General features: G+C 48.4%; 9 protein-coding genes across 9 annotated transcripts; 5 read left to right on the top strand and 4 right to left on the bottom strand.

The window, feature by feature from the left end:
• Nucleotides 1–1,424: 1,424 nt before the first annotated feature.
• N7457_008322 (sugar porter family MFS transporter) lies at nucleotides 1,425–3,542 on the top strand (the record flags this gene model as incomplete). Its single annotated transcript, XM_057179365.1, has 5 exons — nucleotides 1,425–1,788; nucleotides 1,849–1,931; nucleotides 1,980–2,244; nucleotides 2,293–3,261; nucleotides 3,313–3,542. The coding sequence occupies 5 exons, from the start codon at nucleotides 1,425–1,427 to the stop codon at nucleotides 3,540–3,542; spliced, it is 1,911 nt and encodes a 636-aa protein (XP_057027751.1).
• A 344-nt stretch (nucleotides 3,543–3,886) lies between these two features.
• Nucleotides 3,887–4,581, bottom strand: N7457_008321 (DUF4149 domain-containing protein; the record flags this gene model as incomplete). The annotated part of the gene is made up of 4 exons (XM_057179364.1): nucleotides 3,887–4,053; nucleotides 4,110–4,398; nucleotides 4,470–4,503; nucleotides 4,553–4,581. The coding sequence occupies 4 exons, from the start codon at nucleotides 4,579–4,581 to the stop codon at nucleotides 3,887–3,889; spliced, it is 519 nt and encodes a 172-aa protein (XP_057027750.1).
• Nucleotides 4,582–4,880: 299 nt separating this feature from the next.
• N7457_008320 (ATP-dependent DNA helicase 2 subunit KU80) lies at nucleotides 4,881–7,584 on the top strand (the record flags this gene model as incomplete). Its single annotated transcript, XM_057179363.1, has 11 exons — nucleotides 4,881–5,009; nucleotides 5,060–5,114; nucleotides 5,190–5,256; nucleotides 5,320–5,387; nucleotides 5,441–5,609; nucleotides 5,658–5,718; nucleotides 5,772–6,278; nucleotides 6,331–6,716; nucleotides 6,769–6,980; nucleotides 7,044–7,513; nucleotides 7,567–7,584. 11 exons carry the CDS (start codon nucleotides 4,881–4,883, stop codon nucleotides 7,582–7,584), a joined length of 2,142 nt encoding a protein of 713 aa, XP_057027749.1.
• Nucleotides 7,585–8,345: 761 nt separating this feature from the next.
• On the bottom strand, nucleotides 8,346–10,291 carry cdcA (phosphoprotein phosphatase CDC14; the record flags this gene model as incomplete). Its single annotated transcript, XM_057179362.1, has 3 exons — nucleotides 8,346–9,585; nucleotides 9,638–10,169; nucleotides 10,243–10,291. The coding sequence occupies 3 exons, from the start codon at nucleotides 10,289–10,291 to the stop codon at nucleotides 8,346–8,348; spliced, it is 1,821 nt and encodes a 606-aa protein (XP_057027748.1).
• A 2,136-nt stretch (nucleotides 10,292–12,427) lies between these two features.
• On the top strand, nucleotides 12,428–13,091 carry N7457_008318 (uncharacterized protein; the record flags this gene model as incomplete). Its single annotated transcript, XM_057179361.1, has 2 exons — nucleotides 12,428–12,836; nucleotides 12,889–13,091. The coding sequence occupies 2 exons, from the start codon at nucleotides 12,428–12,430 to the stop codon at nucleotides 13,089–13,091; spliced, it is 612 nt and encodes a 203-aa protein (XP_057027747.1).
• Nucleotides 13,092–14,230: 1,139 nt separating this feature from the next.
• On the top strand, nucleotides 14,231–15,054 carry N7457_008317 (glutathione peroxidase; the record flags this gene model as incomplete). Its single annotated transcript, XM_057179360.1, has 2 exons — nucleotides 14,231–14,423; nucleotides 14,525–15,054. 2 exons carry the CDS (start codon nucleotides 14,231–14,233, stop codon nucleotides 15,052–15,054), a joined length of 723 nt encoding a protein of 240 aa, XP_057027746.1.
• Nucleotides 15,055–15,332: 278 nt separating this feature from the next.
• N7457_008316 (translin) lies at nucleotides 15,333–16,662 on the bottom strand (the record flags this gene model as incomplete). Its single annotated transcript, XM_057179359.1, has 8 exons — nucleotides 15,333–15,407; nucleotides 15,473–15,622; nucleotides 15,686–15,771; nucleotides 15,866–15,971; nucleotides 16,025–16,158; nucleotides 16,279–16,332; nucleotides 16,448–16,484; nucleotides 16,597–16,662. 8 exons carry the CDS (start codon nucleotides 16,660–16,662, stop codon nucleotides 15,333–15,335), a joined length of 708 nt encoding a protein of 235 aa, XP_057027745.1.
• A 559-nt stretch (nucleotides 16,663–17,221) lies between these two features.
• N7457_008315 (DIM1 family thioredoxin-like protein) lies at nucleotides 17,222–17,824 on the bottom strand (the record flags this gene model as incomplete). The annotated part of the gene is made up of 4 exons (XM_057179358.1): nucleotides 17,222–17,247; nucleotides 17,306–17,560; nucleotides 17,610–17,657; nucleotides 17,710–17,824. The coding sequence occupies 4 exons, from the start codon at nucleotides 17,822–17,824 to the stop codon at nucleotides 17,222–17,224; spliced, it is 444 nt and encodes a 147-aa protein (XP_057027744.1).
• A 1,081-nt stretch (nucleotides 17,825–18,905) lies between these two features.
• Nucleotides 18,906–19,672, top strand: N7457_008314 (60S ribosomal protein eL22). Its single transcript, XM_057179357.1, has 3 exons — nucleotides 18,906–18,999; nucleotides 19,184–19,416; nucleotides 19,488–19,672. The coding sequence occupies exons 1-3, from the start codon at nucleotides 18,985–18,987 to the stop codon at nucleotides 19,612–19,614; spliced, it is 375 nt and encodes a 124-aa protein (XP_057027743.1). The 5' UTR covers nucleotides 18,906–18,984; the 3' UTR covers nucleotides 19,615–19,672.
• Nucleotides 19,673–19,780: the final 108 nt, after the last annotated feature.

The following is a 19,780-nucleotide window of genomic DNA, read 5'->3' as shown; positions in this document are numbered from 1 at the left end:
CTATTATGACTAGGTCTGCCATTGTTAAAAGAGCCAAACTAAGGCATTATCTAAGAACACATGACACAAACGAAGTTCACACCGGGAAGAGGATCAAAGTGACCTAGATAAATGTGAATTGTTTGTAGAAGTGATTGTGATTTTAGTAACAATCTCTATGGTTATAGTGAACAAAACAAGTGCTCTCTAACTATATGGAGACAAGGCCAAACAAAAAAGGTATTGATAACACATAGTGGCTAAAAGACTGTTAATCTCGTATGAAGGTAGTGATTGCATGGGTTGAATGACTCCAACTGTATGGTCTCCCTCGAAATACCTCTACACAGAATGATGTACCAGGTACTTGGTAGATACATATGTCATAGTTAAGCTGTAATGTACCTACATACATTGTGTATTGGTGCTAACATTGTGATAACCCTCCCAGACTGTTCTGGTGAGCAGCAAGTTCTTTGTCCACACTTATCTAGAGAACCTCAAATTGCCAGTACCTGGCATAGTTTATAACTGTATATTTCTTAAGGCTCAGAAACATTGTCAGTTGAACTAACTCTATACAAAGAGCCTCGTACCCAAAGTCTAAATCAGCCAGAACGTATCTTTGTAGCGGAAGGCGTTGGCGGAGCAAGCCACTCGATCTTGTGTGGCTCTTTGTCTACAACCATGTTCAGTGCAGGCCATTCCACCAGCAGTGCTCTACATGGATTATTTATTGTAGGATCCTCCGGAAAAGCACTTGAATTTGCGCGCACGATCCTTGGAGGCAGGATACAAGGCTCACTCGGGGGAAGTACAAAGGATGACGTAAAAAGCCCTAAACAACCCGCTGATAGGTCGACCCGATGCCGATCCTTTTCTGTAGCAACAAGGACGATTGTGTTGTCTGATTCAATCCCCAGGCGCAATTTAAATGTCCATTTTTCCTGTCTTGCCTGTATATTTGATGTCATTGGTGTCCATTTCGCGTGGTGGCCCACTTATCATTCCATGATTCATCAGTCTACTACTGAGGTCCACCCCGTGGGCAACCCCCGCGCTGGGGAAATAACAGATGATAGGGAAGGATCAGCGTTTTCCCCATACGTAAAGCTTTCCATTGTTTCTCGGTTGGTTCGGCAACTTTCCAGCCAATGATCTGAGGACCTAAGCTCGAATTACTCGATAGCTATGCCTTTTCGGTCGATTGGGCGCTGCTTGTGTCAACCATGTTACATTGAGAGGCACGCTGAACATGTTAGCGGCTGATACCCCATGTGAAATAACCTGGATTGAATGTTAGCTTGACACTTTACCGGCTTTCAAGATTGGGGGCCGACGGGGAGTGGTGGTTCGATAAAAGCAAGTATGTCCCCGTCCTGTAGTCCCTCATTTTTGGGCCTTAAAACTATTTCTCGCTATCTGATATATTTCATTCAGCCAAAATGAAGGAGGATGAAATCTCAACTACCAATAAGGTAGAGCGCATGGAGGAGAGTCCGTCTCCGACCTACGCCCACAAGGAAGAGCAGACCGATGTTGAGGGCCGCTCTCGTGGGAATCTCAATGCTGTCTTTGAGAACCCTCTCGCTGGGATCCCTCGTGAGCAACTATATAGAGATGTTGAGGAGTTTTGCACCAAGTATAACTTGATAGATCATGTGGAGACCTTCAAGAAGGGCGCTCTCATTTCGCAAAATCCTGCGTCGGCAACTAGTCTTCCAGAGTTATCGGAGGATGAGAGAACGGCCCTCGAGCGTGAACATACCCATAAGTGGTCACAACCATGGCAACTCTACTTTCTAGCTTGTATGTCTCCCGCTTTGAACGAACTATTGACCCAAACTAACATACTTTTCTTTTCCCCAGCAATGTGCTCTCTCGCCGCAGCTGTGCAAGGTATGGATGAGACAGTCAACAACGGAGCCCAGGCTATCTACTTTGCTGAAGATGTAAGTTTTCTATCCATACCGTATGAACATGGACTCATTATAGCTTAGCAACTCAACATCACTTCTAAAAATATCCAAGGCCTTGTTGTTGGCGCGCCATACTTAGCTTGCGCGATTGTTGGTTGCTGGCTTACTGAGCCTCTGAACCGTTTCTTTGCCCGACGTGGTACAATCTTCATCTCGTGCGTGATTGCAGCTGTTGCGTCAGTATGGGAAGGTGTTGCAAACTCCTGGGTCAATCTCTTCATTGCTCGCTTTGTTCTGGGTCTGGGTATCGGCTCGAAATCGAGCACAGTGCCTGTATATGCCGCGGGTATGTGCTGTTACACAAGCCCCGAGTTGATATTTACTGACTAGATAGAATGTTCCCCGGCCCCAATTCGAGGTGCTCTCGTTATGATGTGGCAGATGTGGACAGCCTTTGGTATCATGCTTGGCAACATAATGGGTGTGGCTTTCATGAGCTTAGACCGAGACCTCAGCTGGCGTCTCATGCTGGGATCCACTGTCGTTCTACCACTGATCGTCTGTGCTCAAGTCTACTTCTGCCCCGAGTCTCCAAGATGGCTGATTCAAAAAGGCAAAATTCCAAAGGCATATGAAAATTTCCGTCTCCTTCGTCCCACAGATATCCAAGCCGCGAGAGACCTATATTATGCACACGTTGGCGTTGAGATTGAACGCAAGGTCAACAAGGGCAAGAATTTCTTCACAATGTTCCTTGAGCTGTTTACTATTCCACGCAACCGCCGCGCTACCCTCGCTAGTTGGATTGTGATGTTCATGCAGCAATTCTGTGGAGTCAACGTCATCGCATACTACTCTACCTCCGTCTTTACCGAGGCAAGTTACAGTCTGACGAGCGCACTACTGGCATCCATGGGAACAGGTATCCTCAACTGGGTATTTGCACTGCCAGCCTTTTTCACAATCGATACCTGGGGTCGCCGGAATCTGTTACTTTTCACATTCCCATTCCTCGCCATCACGCTTCTCTGGACCGGCTTCTCTTTCTGGATTGAAGAGGACAACGAAACCAGCAAAAAGAGAATTGCAATGGTGACAACAGGCATGTACCTGTTCGAGATATTCTATTCACCCGGAGAAGGACCTGTGCCATTCGCGTATGCTGCCGAATGTTTCCCACTGCAAGTTCGTGATGTCGGCATGTCGTGGGCTACAGCAACTACTTGGTGCTTCAATTTTATTTTATCCTTTACTTGGCCTCACCTCGTTGATTCTTTCAAACCTCAGGGTGCCTTCGGTTGGTATGCTGCTTGGTGTGTAATCGGCTGGTTTCTGGTTCTGTTGTTCGTGCCTGAAACAAAAGGTAAATCTCCTTGCCTACTTGATATTCGCAGTGCTAATGTTCTATCCTTAGCCCTTACTTTGGAGGAATTGGACCAGGTTTTCTCCGTGTCAACTCGCAAGCACGCTTCGTACCAGATCAAGAATGCTTTGTGGCATTTCCGTGTTTGGATTCTTCGCCAGAAGCTGGAGCCTCTGCCAGAATTCTATCAAGGTGCCGAGCGTCTCGCGGAGGTGGGTGACTCAGCAGCGTTCGCGGCAAATGGGAAAGTAAAGAAGGTGCATAGTCACTCCACTAGATGACGAAGAGTCAGAAGAGATGGTAGACGTGTGGTCGTCTGGTTATACTACATGTGCTCTCAGGTTATCGGTTAATTTTCTGATCGCTTGTGGTTCTTACTCGGCGTCTCATCGAGCCGCGGTTTTCTGGATTCGATATCAACCGATATAACCACTAGTTTCCCAGCTAGTGCCATCCCTCGGTGGAATGTGGCCGGCTTGAAATAGATTCATCTGACAATATGATTATGAAGAGAAACATGATTTTCCAGTTATGCATTGAGAAGAAGGGAGATATGAACGAGATGTGCCAAAGAGCTATATACATCGAACCAAATGTTGGGTACTGTTATTGACACAATGTCAAATTACTCCAGGGTCTTGCTCAGCACAGCACCGTACCAGACCGTAGCAAGCAGGCTGACCAAGTTAACCAGGCTTGAGATGCCATGCACGCGGCCGAACTTCTTGTTCAGGGCCAGCATCTGCTTGGAGTGAGGAGCTGGGTCGTAGCTCCGCTTTCCATCAATGGTTTCTGTGAGAGTTAGACGTGAATCTTTCGAACTGGCATAGCATAAGTAGTTGACGCACCTTGACGCTTGCGCTCGCGCATCACGTTGGTGGTGATAGGACGCAACACGAACATGTTCACCAACCCAGTCACAGCCACGGTTGCCAAAGGCAGGAGTGTGTTGAGGCGGTGCTCAGGCGCAATCAGACCGGACAGACCAAGTGTCTGTGCGCCGCGGGAAGCAGTCAAGGCAACTACTACGGGAAGTGCGGACTGCATCGAGAAGTAGATAGGGAAGATGGCAGTCTGCAGGCTGGCGAACTGGGGCCTCGGAAGAGCACGGAAAGCAACAAAGCCTCCGACAAAAGACTTTCAAAATGTTAGATGGTGTTTTTGAGACCGAATATCCGAGATGCGTCTAATTAAGCTAGCAATCTCACCTGGAAGAACTGTGTCCCCAAAAGGGTGCCGTAGCTGTCTCATTTATTAGCTTATGAGCCATGATTTTTGTTGTAGAACAAACCTTAGAATGTGAAACGGGCGAGGATCCATCTTGAAGTATGTGGTGGGAGTTGAGTTGACGATAGTGGAAGTTGACGTTTCACAGAGTTGAGAAGAAGTGGGTAATTATCGCTACGGCCTATAGTTTAGTAAGAGCTCTATTTCCACCGTATAAACAGCTGTGGCTCACCTATAGCGACGCACAGACCACTCAACGCCAACAGGCACGACGGGTGATGTCATGTGCCTTCGCGTCTCGGTCTAAACCGTAAGTGGAAATATCACGCGTCTGCCTGATGTTGTCGTGAGTCCTGGATAACTTTCACTTACCATTCACCAACAACTTCATCATGGCGGAAAAAGAGGCTACAGTCTACATTGTAGACATGGGACGGTCCATGGGCGAGAATCATCATGACCGTCCTGTGACAGATCTCGAATGGGCTATGCAGTATGTCTGGGATAGAATCACCACTACGGTATGTGACCTGACCTGGATTAGCCGGTGCCAGGAGACTGACGATTCCAGGTGGCTACCGGTCGCAAAACGGCGTTGGTCGGCGTTGTTGGCCTCAGGACAGATGGTGAGTGGTGTCCTATTAACCCTGGAATGAAGTACATACCTATCAGTTCGGATTCTTATCTGATATCTGGAACAGAAACTGTCAACGACTTGGACGAAGATGAAAATTTCTCTAATATCTCAGTCCTGTTTGGTCTTGGCCAGTAAGTGTGGCTTTCTAAGTCGTATTTTTCTTGTCGAATTACCCGGCTAAATCGTCTTTTCAGAGTCCTCATGCCTGATATCCGGGAACTGCGAAAAACGATCAAACCCAGCAAGACTAACAAAGGTGATGGTACGTAACTCTTTAAGGCTTTTTTAAAGAGGCCTCGTCTGACTCTATGCAAGCTATTTCTTCTATCGTCATTGCCATGCAGATGATCATTGAAATCACCAAGAAAAATAAGTATAAGCGGAAGATTGTTCTGGTGACCAATGGCACCGGTATGATAAGCGATGACAGTATCGATGACATCGTTGAAAAGATGAAAGAAGTCAACATTGAACTAGTGGTCATGTATGGTTTTCTGCCAGTGTGTAATGGAACGATGCTAATAGTCGCTAGTGGAGCCGATTTTGATGACGCTGAATATGGTGTCAAGGAAGAAGACAAAGACAGTCGAAAGGTACTTTGCTGATTTCGATTTATTCAAGGTCAACATTGACCATGTTATCGCAGGCTGAAAATGAGACTCTCCTTCAAAAGCTTGTCGAGGATTGCGAAGGTGTGTATGGAACACTTGAGCAGGCTGTTTCTGAATTGGATATTCCCCGCATAAAGGTTACCAAGAGTATGCCATCCTTCAAAGGAAATCTTATGCTTGGCAACCCCGAAGAATATGAGACAGCAATCACCATACCCGTGGAGCGATACTTCCGAACCTATGTCGCCAAACCAGTCTCAGCGAGCTCGTTCGTGCTACGCTCCGGTGCTGAACCTGGCACACAAGCCCCTGGTAAAGGCGCCGGTGAAGGTGATGCTCTCACCTCAGTGCGAACATTACGAACATATCAGATCATAGATGAGTCCGCGCCGGGAGGTAAAGTCGACGTCGAGCGCGATGATCTTGCAAAGGGATACGAGTACGGCCGTACGGCAGTTCCGATCGAGCAGGCCGATGAAAGTGTTACAACTCTGCAAACATTTGCTGGAATGAGCATTATCGGCTTCGTTGGAATGAATGAGGTGCGTTTCTACCCTGATCTCGATGTTTTGCAGCAACTAACCCCGCATATAGTACGACCGATATATGCACATGTCCAACACAAACCTCATCATTCCTCAGCGCGCAAATGATAATGCAGCTCTTGCTCTGTCTTCTCTCATCCATGCACTGTATGAGTTAGAATCATATGCGGTTGCTCGGTTGGTGACCAAAGAAAACAAACCACCGATGCTCGTGCTGCTGGCTCCATCCATAGAGGCAGACTATGAATGCTTGATTGAAGCACAGCTTCCGTTCGCAGAGGATGTGCGGTCATATCGATTCCCACCCTTGGACAAGATTATCACTGTATCTGGTAAAGTGGTTACCGAGCACCGCAATCTCCCAAGTGATAGCTTGAAAGATGCAATGAGCGATTATGTGGACAGCATGGAACTAGACATCACAAACGACGAAGGGTAAGTAGGAATCATTTGAGCATTTGGTCAATCAGCTAACAATACAACCCAGAGAACCCATCGAAGGGTTACCAATTGACGAGTCTTTCTCGCCATTCCTGCACCGTCTCGAATCAGCCGTTCGATACCGAGCAGTCCATCCCAACGATCCTGTCCTAGAACCCTCAGAAAGACTCACTGAATTCGCGCATCCCCCAGAAGAAACAGTCAAAAAAACCAAATCATATCTCGAAAGATTGATGTCTACAGCCGATGTCAAGAAAGGTAACAACTATGCTCGTGTTACATACAAAGGAAAATCTATTAACTAGGTCATTCCTCATGCAGTGCCACCAAAAACAAAGGGCCGCAAACGCCAACGCGAAACGGAGAAACCGCTCTCAGGTCTGGATATTGACGCACTCCTCAGCCTCGAACCAAAGCGCACAAAGATCTCCACAGAGAACGCAATCCCAGAATTCAAGCAAACACTCTCCCGCGCAGAGAACGTGGACGCAATCCACGACGCGGTGCATCAAATGGCGAAGATTCTCGAGACCCAAATTACGCACAGTCTCGGCCATTCGAACTACGATCGTGTGATCGAGGGACTTCGCACTATGCGCGACGAGCTTGTAGATTACGAGGAACCATCGGTGTATAATGACTTCGTGCGCCAGCTGAAGGGTAAGATGTTACGGGAAGAGCTTGGTGGTGATCGGAGGGAGCTGTGGTGGTTTATCAGGAAGGGGAAACTTGGGCTTATTGAGAAGAGAGAAGTGGAGAGCTCGACAGTTGAGGATAATGAGGCGGAAGAGGTGAGTTTTGGTCTTTTGGTGCGAGATAAATCAAGTGCTAATGCCGTGTATAGTTTCTCGCTGCCAATTGAAAGTTGGAGGTCGGGTAACGGATTCATGATCGGATCACATAAGAAGATTGAATATGAGCATGCGATGGAATTCTCACACTTTGTCACAAGTATACCGGTCGCAAATATGGGAAAGATGAGTGAAGACCGCACTGGAAGGAAGGTTGTAGAACACACGTAACAGAACGCTACCTAGGTCTTTATACGGGGAAGGGTTATGAGTGGACATATCCTCATCTGAGAGACACCGGGGCAGACCCCGGCAAATGTCCACACCACATGACGAATAGCACGCGTTTTAACGATGACGGGCGACGTATAAATTCGAGTAAGGAACATATCACATTACGAGTTCCAATGGTTCATGGACTATCGGGTTGAATACATGGACTTTCAGATGTGATTACATGTACGAAAGAATGGAAGGATTGAGTTCATCAACAGCATTGCCATATTGACATAGACTAGACACATACAGAAGAGAAACTCACAGATGAAGCAGCATGTGGCACAGAGTGAATCGATGCCCATTTGCTAAACATCGAGTGATTCGTCAATCCAAAACAGAGCCGAACGCCTCGCATAACATGCCCAAAAACCAGGTTCCGCTCCAGAATAAAACAGACCGAAAAGATTTGCAAACTCAAACATTAAAAAGCATCCAGATGCATCACGGGAAAGGGGTATGCGGAAGTATTGTTCCTGTGGAACTACAAGAATTGAAGAAGAGGCGCTTCGAGGAACGTGCAGGTTCCTAGAAACGAAAGAAGAAAGCATGACGTTCAGTGGACGGCCTTGGTAGCCCGCACAGGGCTTACAGTGTTGCTGGCAACACGGCTGCTAGGCTTACGAACACCGCGAGACTCGGTGCGGTTGCTGTCCGTTGCCCGACGAGGGCTGGAACGAACTTTGCTCACAGAGATAGGAGCCGCAGCGCTCTTCCGGCTGACAGGAGTCTTTGGGGCTGAGTGATCTACCCAATTCTCTTGATCTCTGTGGTTGTCCTCTGCGAGGGTATAGCTTGCTGTGACGGTGGCAGAGTAACTGATGGACCGTGATGTGGGTGATGCAACGGGGGACCTGGACGTTCGCTTGGCGAGCCGACGAAGCTGGATTTCTTCTTCGCTCTCGCTACTTTCGTTGCTCTTTCTGTGACTGCGATGGGTACGCTGCTCGTTTTCGACAGCGAGTGATCCGGATGCCGTTCGTGAATAAGGGTGATGGCGCGAGTCCTTTCGGTGGGATTTGCGAGGCTGACCAGGGGTTGGTGCAGGGAGATCCTGGTCTGGGTAGGCAGCAGCTTCATTGTTATCGATCTCTCCGAGTGCCGCACGCTTGGAGTGGCTGTTGTTTGGTGGAGTAGACACCATTCCGTTGCTGCTGCGCTTCTTGGTTGAGACTCTGGGAGTGGCGGGCATGGACTGGGCCAACTTCTCCCGCATGCTATCCTCAAACCACCATTCACGGAAAGTGCCCTGGTTCAGGTGGAGCCAGTGTTGCTGAGGTCCAACGACCATACCCGGTCGCATAAATCTCATGAAGGCGATAATTTCATTGGCAGTAAATCCGTACTTGTAGATCAGGTAAGCACCAATCAAGCACCCTGTGCGGCCCAGGCCTGCTTTGCAATGAACGGCGATACCCTTCTTCTTGACGGTGATCATCTCGTGTGCCATTTTGATGAAACGTCTGACGAGCTGGAGTGGGGGACACGTGCCGTCCTCGAAGATCATGTCAATGTGAGAGATTCCCATTGCGGTGAAATAGGATGGGCAATAGAGCTCTGAATTGAGTCTAACAACGAGACCAATATTGCGTTGGTGGAAGTGTGCCAGGACATTCTTGAAGGGCATAGGAAGTTTGGATGAGGAGATTTCCGAGATTGTCGTGGGCAGCGCATTGTACTCAGGGGTATTGACAGGAATTGGCGCCACGGGTTGCTGCTGGGGAGATGCAAAGGCAAGGAAATCGGGAGTAATCCAATTGAAATCACCCATATCAACACGTTCGAACTTTTCGTACCTATAACGAAATCAGCATATAGTGTACCAGAGTGCAAAGAGTGAGCACTTACTCCTCGAGGTTGAAGTCGCGCAGTCCGCAAAGCGACTGCTCCTTGGCCTTCCACACGCCGTACACTACGTCTTGGATGTTCAAAATGAAATCTGCCTGGCTGTAACCGGCGTCACGGAAAGGCATATAAGGAGGATCCGCCTGTGCGATTGGGGCCAGTGCCAAATGAGGCGGCCAAGATTGAATCATGACCATGTAGCATGCAACTAGACAGGCCGCATTGGCGCGACTCCGCGCATCAGTCTTGCTGTAGAACACGACCGGGCGGTCGCTGTTGGCTGGGTCGCCGAGGATTTCGTGGAAAAGCACGGCGAATCGGTAGAGATGGCCAATGTGGAGTGGGCCGAAATCCGCGTGGAAGGCATTGTACAGCAGAGTGTCGTCAATCGTGAAGTACACGGGAGAGCGGCGCTTGCTTGGAGTGGCGGGCTGAGCACGTGCACGTTTGCTTGGGGACTTGGGTGCGTCCAAATGGAAGGGAAACGGAGTTCTGGAGCTGGGAGCAGAATCATAAGATGCAAGATAGAGACGGTCTAGATAAAATTTCGTGTTAACTCTCAAGTCCGGATGAAATATGTTCAAATCAGCGAAAAACATTGTACCAACCTTGGATGTACTCGATCATCTGGCCGCCGTGGTTCATGTCGGTAGTCATGGTGGTTACTGCTGTTCGTTGACAGCCGAGACCTTGAGTAATTGTGTAACGCTAGTAAACAACGAGATAGATCGATCTGGCACCGTTACAGGTACTGTTGTTTGTCGGTGTGACTCGGAGGGTTGCGAAGCCAGTGATAAAAAAATAATTGCGGCAAATGTGAGACCTAGTCGCTCATGATCAAATTGAGGGATGGAGATCTGTGAGTTCCGGATGGTAAAGATAAAGGGAAATCGAAAGCCCGAATGCGAAATTCCTGTACAGGTGAGGGGTTATGAAGAGAAGGAAATCAACAGAGAGTCCGAGTTCATGATGTTTGGGGCAGCTGCCATGCCACTGTTATGTTGTGCCTTACCCAGTTGGGACTAGGGGCGGGCGTTGACGTGGCAACCGCTGGCCTCAGGCATCAATAATGGGTGCCTGGGACATTCCAAACAAAAACATCAACACAAACAATCAAACCAATCAAACCAATCAAATAGCTCAGTCATCCAATGGCACAAACATACAAACCACACAAACCGAACAAACGAGACCAACCTCTGAGTCTTGACTCTCACATGTAGCTCACATCTCATGCATCTCACATCTTGGCAGTCTTCACCTTGGTCTCTCGCACATTCCCATTGTGCATTTCCTATCCACCAGCAAACTGCTTTAGTTGTGATCATGGCACCTGATCTTGACCGATCTGATCAATTTGCTGTCTTCATGTTTTTATGAGTGCTCGGTTCAAGGCTACGATCAGGCGCTCATTGCATGTCCATAGCAAGAGGTATCCTTTCCAACCCCGGGGCTCAAAAATAGGGGACTTGGACGACCACCCGGTTTCTTTTAAAATATATCCAGGACTGGTGAATTGCCTTTGGACTTCTATGGCCACTCTAGTATCTTAACTAGTATCACGGGCTATTCTTGTACCAATCTGAGATGATGTTCAAGTCGCTCCACTCTAGCATTATTTACTGGACGTTGATACCCATTTAGCACACCATTGGCACCTCTGGTCAATGGTCTTGTGGCGATTCCACACTCGACTGGTCAACTTATGTGGACTTCCTTCGGCCAATGATCCTGAGGCTATTGCTGGCTTCTGCCCCGTACTAATTCCAATTTTGAAGATTGCCCTCGATGAATACTGAAGTATGGAGTACAGGCACTTCTTTTCTTTGGACTACTAAGAATTAAAATGCTTTTCAGTGCACTGGATCAACGTGACTTTCATAGCCCTCAGATGTGAACATCCAGAAGGTGGCTGCGGGACTCTCGGTAGAGGCTGGATATCACAGAAGGCCGATGCAAGGGTTTTCCGACGGTAAATTGTTTTGCTGCCTAATGGAACTAGTAGACTCAGATGTTCCACTTGGTCGAACTCACGTTCAGTCCGTTCCCCTGGGGAAGCGGTGATCGACACCAATTCGAGTCCCACATACGACCCTTGCCTAAGCTTATAGAGGCGGTCAGTGCGTTAACGTCCCTCACTTAGGCCTTAGGGCTGTTCCGATTGTTTACTGGTGGTTCTCTGGTTGATCTAAACGGAGTTGATATCTACCTCATGCACGAGTTTGAACACTCTGTATTGAGTACGGAGTGCAGAGTATACCACTTGGGATTCCCTAGAAACAGTTCAGTCTTCGCTACAATAGCTCTGATCTTATGCCCCGGTGGGATATCCCCAGATATCTCCAAGTACCAGAAGCGTCCTAGAATATGTACTTACGAGGTATCGTGGTGTTCGGGCCAACCTCCGGGGCTCACTACACCGCTCCATATCTATCGCTCATCTTAGTTGGACACCATGTGGGACACCCCTTCTATCGCGCAATTTCCGATATCAAACTACCTGTGTGGCTTGACAGCTTACAGCCCGTTAGTGTCGATCGTGATCAATGACTTCCTAGACGGACAATAACAACCACGGTCAAAGCATCACCCCTGATGATCCCGAATGCGAGGGAGTGCTCGATGGCCGTGTGGAGCACGGTCAAAAAAAGCCCCGGGAATTGTATATAATGAGGTTGACCATTGCAAAAGTTGAGAGTTCTATATCCAAGTCACTCATTCTCTTCTTCCTGTACACTTCTACCTCACCAAGTCACTCTTTACAACTTTCCGGTCTTTCCAAATCTAGCAACAATGAAGTTCACTGGTGTCACCATTTCTCTTGCCCTTGCTGGCCTCGCCTACTCCGCCGCTATCCCCGCCCTCGGCGACATCCAGGGCACCGTTTCGGGCATTGGGAGCACCGTTGGGGATGCCGCAGGTCCCGCCACTAACCTTGTTACGCCCATCACTTCTACCGCCGGCGGCCTGAATGGTGTCAAGCGCGATAATACCGCCGCCATCGGCGATACTATCCAGACTGTCCCTGGCATTGCCAACGGCGGTGTTGCCATCACTGGTAGTGCCGTTGGTACCGCCATTGGCGGTGCCGTTCCTGCTGCAAAACGTCAGCTCAACGACCTCGTTGGCAGCACCGTGGGTTCTACCGTTGGTAGCACTGTTGGCTCCACTGTTGGAAGCACCGTTCCCGCCACCGTTGGACGTAAGTTCAGCCCTCGCACGTACCTGATCAGCTCGTACTAATATGATCACAGAGGTTGGAGCCATTGTTGATGGCGTCGGTAAACGCCATGGTATCGCTGGCAACAGCGCAATCTCTCAGATCACCAGCAACCCTGCCGGTCTTGTCTCTGCTCTGGGTGCTCTCAAGCACGCTGTCAATGCCGGCGAGATTACCCAGGGCCAGCTCTCTCAGCTCCCTGTCCTTCACAACGTTGTTGCTCTCCTCAACATTTAAATGAACAATCACCTCTGTTCCGTGTCACCAGCCTAGTCTGAGACCCGCTTCAAGATGTCATGACCACCTTTTGGTCATCGCGATATACCTCATGTCTCTTCTCTTCTTCCCATATTTGGATCATCCTTCGGGATTTTTGTCATTAATCCAGTTTTCATGTACAGCACCTTCTAGGTGACCTTTTATACCACTATGATTTCTACAAAATGATATCCTTCGGGGTAGCACTAGAACTATAAAATGTTTTTTATTCCTGCCGCAACTTGTCCTGGTTCCCAAGTTTCCAATCGTCTACTACTCGCAATCCAACTAGTGTGGTCGACAAATAAAGATTCAATAGCTTATTCTTGAATAGAGATAAGGTGTTAGTAGTGTACACATTTTTTCTTTGTACATGAAATTGCTAGATGAGATGCATATGTTCTCTACGGAGGCCGAGGCTCTTCGTGTACAAAATATATATCTGCATGCTTTTTTTATCCACCTATCCTGGCTGCGACTGTCATGACGATGGCCTTGACCGTATAAGATCAGAAGTTGAAATACATTACCAAACATAGAAGAAGCCTAGAACTGATTAGAAAGTTCTACAATTGCCCCATCGTTTTGTGGCTGTACAATATATGTGATTCTCCACACCGAGACTGACGAATGTACACTTTGTAGGAATATACGCGATTTAGAGACAGGAAAAATAGGAATCATTTTTTTAGAAGAGCGAGTCAGACTGCTTAAGATAGCCATTTGCAATCTGAACAACAAGGTATCGGGGCAAACACATCTCAGAGACGGTCCTGATGTCCACATACACGTATATTCTTGCCTTCGCTCGAGTTAACGTTGAGAGACACAGGCCTGGGCTTTCATTATTAATCAAATGATTTGGAATAGTCTGTATACTCCACACGCTATACGCGCCTTGAGTCATGAAACCACCAGGTGGGGAGCATTAATCAAGCAAGTCTTACTCGGATTCAGGATGCACCAATTGGAATACAAGAAACGAAAACTAATCATCGATCGGCTCGGACGATTACCTCTTCCGTCGGTCCCTAAAAGCCCGTGTCTAGCCCACGGCCAATTGGTAAGAACAAGACTTCAACCTCGGTTGACGCGAAGCATCAGATACAAGTAGCGCCATGTCCTCGTTGAGAATTTCTAGATCGTTTCTAGCACATTCTGCCAAGTCTCTCCGTTCATCAACGACGTCATATTATCACTTCGCATCCCCGCGAACACTTCCGCAGAAACAGTTTCCTCTTCCTTCATATCCACGTCAAATAACAACTATGTCTTCCGCAACATCTTTCTTCGACTTCGAGCCCGTCGATAGTACGTATGATCCATTTCCGTGCTTCACTAGCCCATTCCATCGCAAGCAAATCCAAGTTCAGAAGAACCAGACGGCTAACCCGAACCCCGCGCGAAAACAGAAAAGGGCGCGCCCTTCCCCCTCTCTTCGCTCAACGGCAAAGTCGTCTTGGTCGTGAACACAGCCTCGAAATGTGGCTTCACACCCCAATTTGACGGCCTGGAGAAACTCTACCAGAAGTTGAAGGCGAAGTACCCTGAAGACTTCACCGTCCTCGGATTCCCATGCAACCAGTTCGGCAGCCAAGACCCCGGCACCGACGACGAGATCCAGTCCTTCTGCCAGCTCAACTACGGCGTTACGTTCCCCGTGCTTGGAAAACTGGATGTAAATGGTGACAACGCTGCGCCATTGTGGACCTTCCTGAAGGAGCAGCAGCCTGGAATTCTGGGAATCAAGAAAGTGAAGTGGAACTTTGAGAAGTTCCTTGTTTCTGCTGATGGCAAGGTTGTTGGCCGCTGGGCGTCACTTACCAAGCCTGAGGGACTTGAGGATACCATTGTCAAGGAGATTGAGAAGTCGAAGAAGGCGGGTACTCTCGCTTCGCTGAAGAAGGGCGAGGCTGGTGCCGAGCAGGCTAAGCTGTCCTAAGGCAGCACGGTGATTTTCCTTTCTCTCTCAATGTGATACCTCTTATGTATTTTCTTGTATCTCAATTTTCATGATGCTGCTTGTACGAGATACTCGTCCTCTTCGGGTTACGATTTCAGTTCACGGTGGAAATTCTACCGAGTAGTAATAATAATTCGCATCCCAGTCATATGCTCATTGGCGCTTCTCTTGTAAGAAGCGGTAGATCCTCGGATTTAGATCTATCAGTCCCTATTGCGAACTCCATTTCGGCATACCCATGATCCCAGTATCCCAGCTTAAGCAGAGGGATCACCCTTGGGAACCAAATTCCGCAGGGATAGGTCGTAGACCACATCCTCGACCTTCTTGACCTACAGCACCACACACATTAGAAATTAGAACTTGAGATGGAGACGGGTTGGAAATGCAAACATACGCTGTACTTGATACCATCGCTGCGCTTGCGCAGGATATCATTCTTCAAGTTCAAGAGCTGGAATCCAGCGAACAGCTCCTTGATGAAGTTGCCGATCTGCATGGGGCGGGTGTAATCACCCAGAGTGACCGAGTTGACAGCCAAGCGAGACTGCAAACAAAGTTAGCTATGGCCAGCAAAGCTAGAAAACCCTTCAAACATGGGGAGACGAACCAGTTCCTCGACCATGGCGATTAATGCCAGGAGGTACTCCTCAATGGTCAGGTGGAAGGCATCCTCCCCCTTGAGGTTGACAGGAACTATAGAAGTAATACCAATGTCAGTACTAAAGCCCAATACACATATATCATCCATGTTACTGAGCACCACGGATAGATTTGAAGCGAGACATACTCTCCAGGAACTTGCCCACGTCCTCGATGGTCATGAACGATGCCGAGCTAGGTCCCTTGTGCTCTTGCAGACCTCCAAGCCATGCGCAAAGCTCAATAGAGGCAACCTGAAAAGAAATATCAGCAAGAAACCTTGAGCATGGAATCCTGGGAAACAAACCAAGTTCTGCAGCTCACGGGTCCACAGCCCGTTGTACTTGTAGAAGGGGTGTTGATCTGCGACGGCCTTCAGGCGAGCAACCTCCTGCTTTTGGGCAAGAATCTCCTTGGTAACATCGTCAAGGACGGGCTTCACTGTCGTGGAAATTAGCAAGTTAAGCTATGAAGAGTAGATCTACTACGCCACCCGGGAGATCATAGAATCTGAAAAGAACCGGATCCTATCTCACTACCCTATCCGAGATAAGTACTTACACTGATCAGCAGGTGTGGAATGAGCCCGAGACAGGATAGCCTGTGTGGAACGGCCTATGTCATTTATCATCAGTCTTCATGTCCGACCCGCGACCTCAACCTGAGAGTGCTATCCCAGGCAGGGAACACCATAGATTTTCTGGTTGTAGCCATGGATTGCAGCGGATACCTCTTCTGGCAAGTGTCTGGACAATTTCATGCAGCTCCTACTCAGAATCATCAGCTATCTGTCGGTATTTCTGGTTCAAGGGTCTCGCTTCGGTGTAGGCTTGGCGCGCGAAGAATTCACCAAGCCCAGGACGCGCCGTTGAGACTTACATCACGGACGGTGGTCTCCTCGTCAATCTTCGTCTGAAGATTCTCAAAAATGCGTTGATCAATCATTTTGTTGTTGGTTGTGGGTGCTGGTAGTTATTCGAGAAAATTAAGGGCGGGTTTGCAAGGTGTGGTGCTGGAAGTGAGTTACGTCAAATTCTATGGTGGAAAGAGGGAGAGCTTGCGCAGCACCCCAAAATCAATTATTTATAACTAAAATGATACAATAGATTTTCCTTATTGCTCCTCAGCTTGTTTTTACCTCTTTTGCTGAAAAAGGTTCTTTCATGTGGTGGTAATGTAGGGTGTTTTTACAGTGATTTTCCAACATCAGCTTCTAGATGTGTGTACAGGACTACATTTACAATATAGTCTTGAGACAAAGTTTTTAATAAAGAACTTCCACCTGCTTTCCAAGAGGCTTATCTCAAAAAGCCAGCCATAGTTGATTTGTATTCACCCCGATCAAAATGATTGCGACACCTCCCCAGAAACAGAATAACTCCAGAACCATGATCATATTTGCATGTTTTATTGTTGCCAGATCAATTCTAATGATCGTCGTAAAAGTCGTAAGGGAGCGATACACCCACTGGTAGCAGCCAGCGAGTACCGAGGGAGACAAGGCTTAGTATCGGTATCTGGTCGAGTAATCTGCAGATCAAGATGTCAGCAACTAATGCTTGCAGACAGAGAAGACAGGTGATCTTACCCTTGGGACTGACCACCAGGCCGCGACCCTTCTTTGCGCCCTTGTATATCGTCTCAATGATGTCAATCAGCTCCTGCTTGTCCTCCAGCACCCAGTTCAATTTGTTGTTGTTTCCTGTGCCGAAATCACACATCATGTGCTTGTTGCGGTAGAAGAACATGATCGTCATGCGGTCATAAAGTTCGTACATCTGATTGAAATCGGGAACCTGGTCGACGTCGCATAGGTAGATGACGGCGAAGTCTGGGGGTGCATCTGTTAGTTGTTGTTTGGTTTGCTTTGGGAGTGTAAATATATCACTCACTCTTAACTCGCTCGGCGATCTTGTAGAGGACTTCGTCTTGGCGGATACCTGGGAGATGGGTCAGTCTGAGGCCTCGGGAATGGATGCGCGTAGCACTTACAGTCGGGATCGTGGTCCCGCCCAAACCGAATCACCACCAGGCGTTCTTCTTCAGACAGGATAGCCTGGTCCACATGCCAGGCTGTTTGCAAATGAGGCAGGACAATGGAACCCATCGCGACGGTTGCTTCTGAGTAGAGAGGCTGAATATGCGGAGTGGGAGAAAAACCGGAAGCCTTATCGATTGGACCCCCGCGATCGAAGCTATTGGATCATGTGACCGATTTGGCTACGACAGCTGCTGGCGACAACAGGGTACTACACGACGTCTACGGTAACAAGCTGGCCAAGCTCCTCTCAGGTCTGGTCTTCAACCACCAAATAACACTGTGAACCATGCCCATGAGGTTTACAAAGCTTGATGGTGGCATTGGAAGCTTAATGAAGGTTGGGAATAACCTCGTGTCTCAGCACACTATATCTGAGGAGACAGTATGGAGGACTCCGTACTCCGTACTCCGTACGGAGTAGTGGTAGGTCAGATAGAGTCTACACGGAGAGTCTAGCTACATACACATTGATCAGACGCGCAGCTACACACACAAGGTGAACATGAGGATAGCCAAGGACGACTTGTCAGTGGAGCAGAGCTCTAGACATAGGGCGACGTGGATCAAGGACATGGGTACAGTGTGGACAGTATGCAACTACATAGGTAAACAATTAACAAACTTCTCATCTTCTCCAAGTGCCCGGGCAAGCCGTTCAAGTGATGAAAAAGAGGTCGCGTCGATCGGGGGCAGTGTAAGCCCGATGACACTGTGCAACAAGGCATGTGCAAGCACAGGGGCCAAGTCGCGGGGTCCAAAAATAGGAATAATCAAAGTGTTTCCAAGACGGAAACTTTCAGAGATTAAACTGAAAAGAACAGATACTACACTTGATCTAAGCCAATAGGCAAAGAGAGCTGAAGAAGAAAAAAAAGAAGAGGAAGCTCTGGAGGATGGGAGCTCCTTTTATACCCCTAGGGCGGTCAGACTTTGGATTCTGCCGCATGGATTTGCCGCCTTTGGCCAAGCGATCCGATGACTCATCCATTCTTGATGACTCACCATGATGACTCATCCACTAGCCCGACTTTTGGAACCGTGCCCTACCCTAACTCCCCAATCAGGCCTAGTGCAGCACACCTCTGGCCGGTGAATTTTCGATAACCAAATCGGCTCCACCGTGAATTTTAGGAAGTTGTCTTGACTACTCTCGCCGGCGCAGGATATTCACCTCTTTGCGACCTTTCCCAACCCTCGAAAATCCATCTCCCCCCAATCCATTAACAATGGCTCCCGCTGCTGTACGTTGAAGTCCAAATCGCTTTGCTGTTCCCCCCACGGGAGTCTTTGCGGATTCGCTTCGACACTTGGGATTCTCGATATTGAAAAATCTATTGAGAGTCCCATGTCGTCGGCGAATCTGCAAGACAACCACCGGGGCTCGACATTCGGAGCAGTAGGCTAATTTGATTTTACCCGGAATAGGCTCGTGGTCGCAAGGCCCAGAAGGTTACCCAGAAGTTCATCATCAACGCTTCGCAGCCCGCTAGCGACAAGATCTTCGATGTCTCTGCCTTCGAGAAGTTCCTCCACGACCGCATCAAGGTCGAGGGCCGTGTCGGCAACCTCGGTGAGAACGTCGTGATCTCCCAGTCCGGCGATGGCAAGATCGAGGTTGTTGCTCACATCCCCTTCTCCGGCCGCTACCTGAAGTACCTGTGAGTTTTTGGTCTATCTCCCAACAAGCCGACTACAGATTTGCTGACAGTTACTTTTTTCCTCAAATCAGCACCAAGAAGTACCTCAAGAAGCAGCAGCTCCGTGACTGGCTCCGCGTCGTCTCCACCTCCAAGGGTGTTTACGAGCTCCGCTTCTACAACGTCGTCAACGACGAGGCTGAGGAGGATGAGGAATAAGCGTGTCGCTCCTGACATGTTTTACCTCTTTGCCCTGTTGATCGATCGGTTCTAGTCTATGTGTGTCGCGCTTAGAACGTCTGTTAGGATTGAGAGCGAGAGCCATGGGGGGATAGATCGGTTTATGAGGCCGCAAATAAAACTAAAAAAGTTTATACCCTCAAGT

Source organism: Penicillium paradoxum (genome assembly GCF_028828445.1).
Source record: "Penicillium paradoxum strain IBT 22861 chromosome Unknown utg000007l_segment0_segment0, whole genome shotgun sequence".
Taxonomy (NCBI): Eukaryota; Fungi; Ascomycota; class Eurotiomycetes; order Eurotiales; family Aspergillaceae; genus Penicillium; species Penicillium paradoxum.
Note: the sequence above shows the minus strand (reverse complement) of the source record. Positions and strands in the feature narration are given on the sequence as shown.

Excerpts from the sequence above, each read along its gene's own strand:
- N7457_008314 (XM_057179357.1), top strand. Across the intron at positions 19,417-19,487 it reads GGCCGCTACCTGAAGTACCT|CACCAAGAAGTACCTCAAGA; the intron begins GTGAGTTTTTGG and ends TCCTCAAATCAG.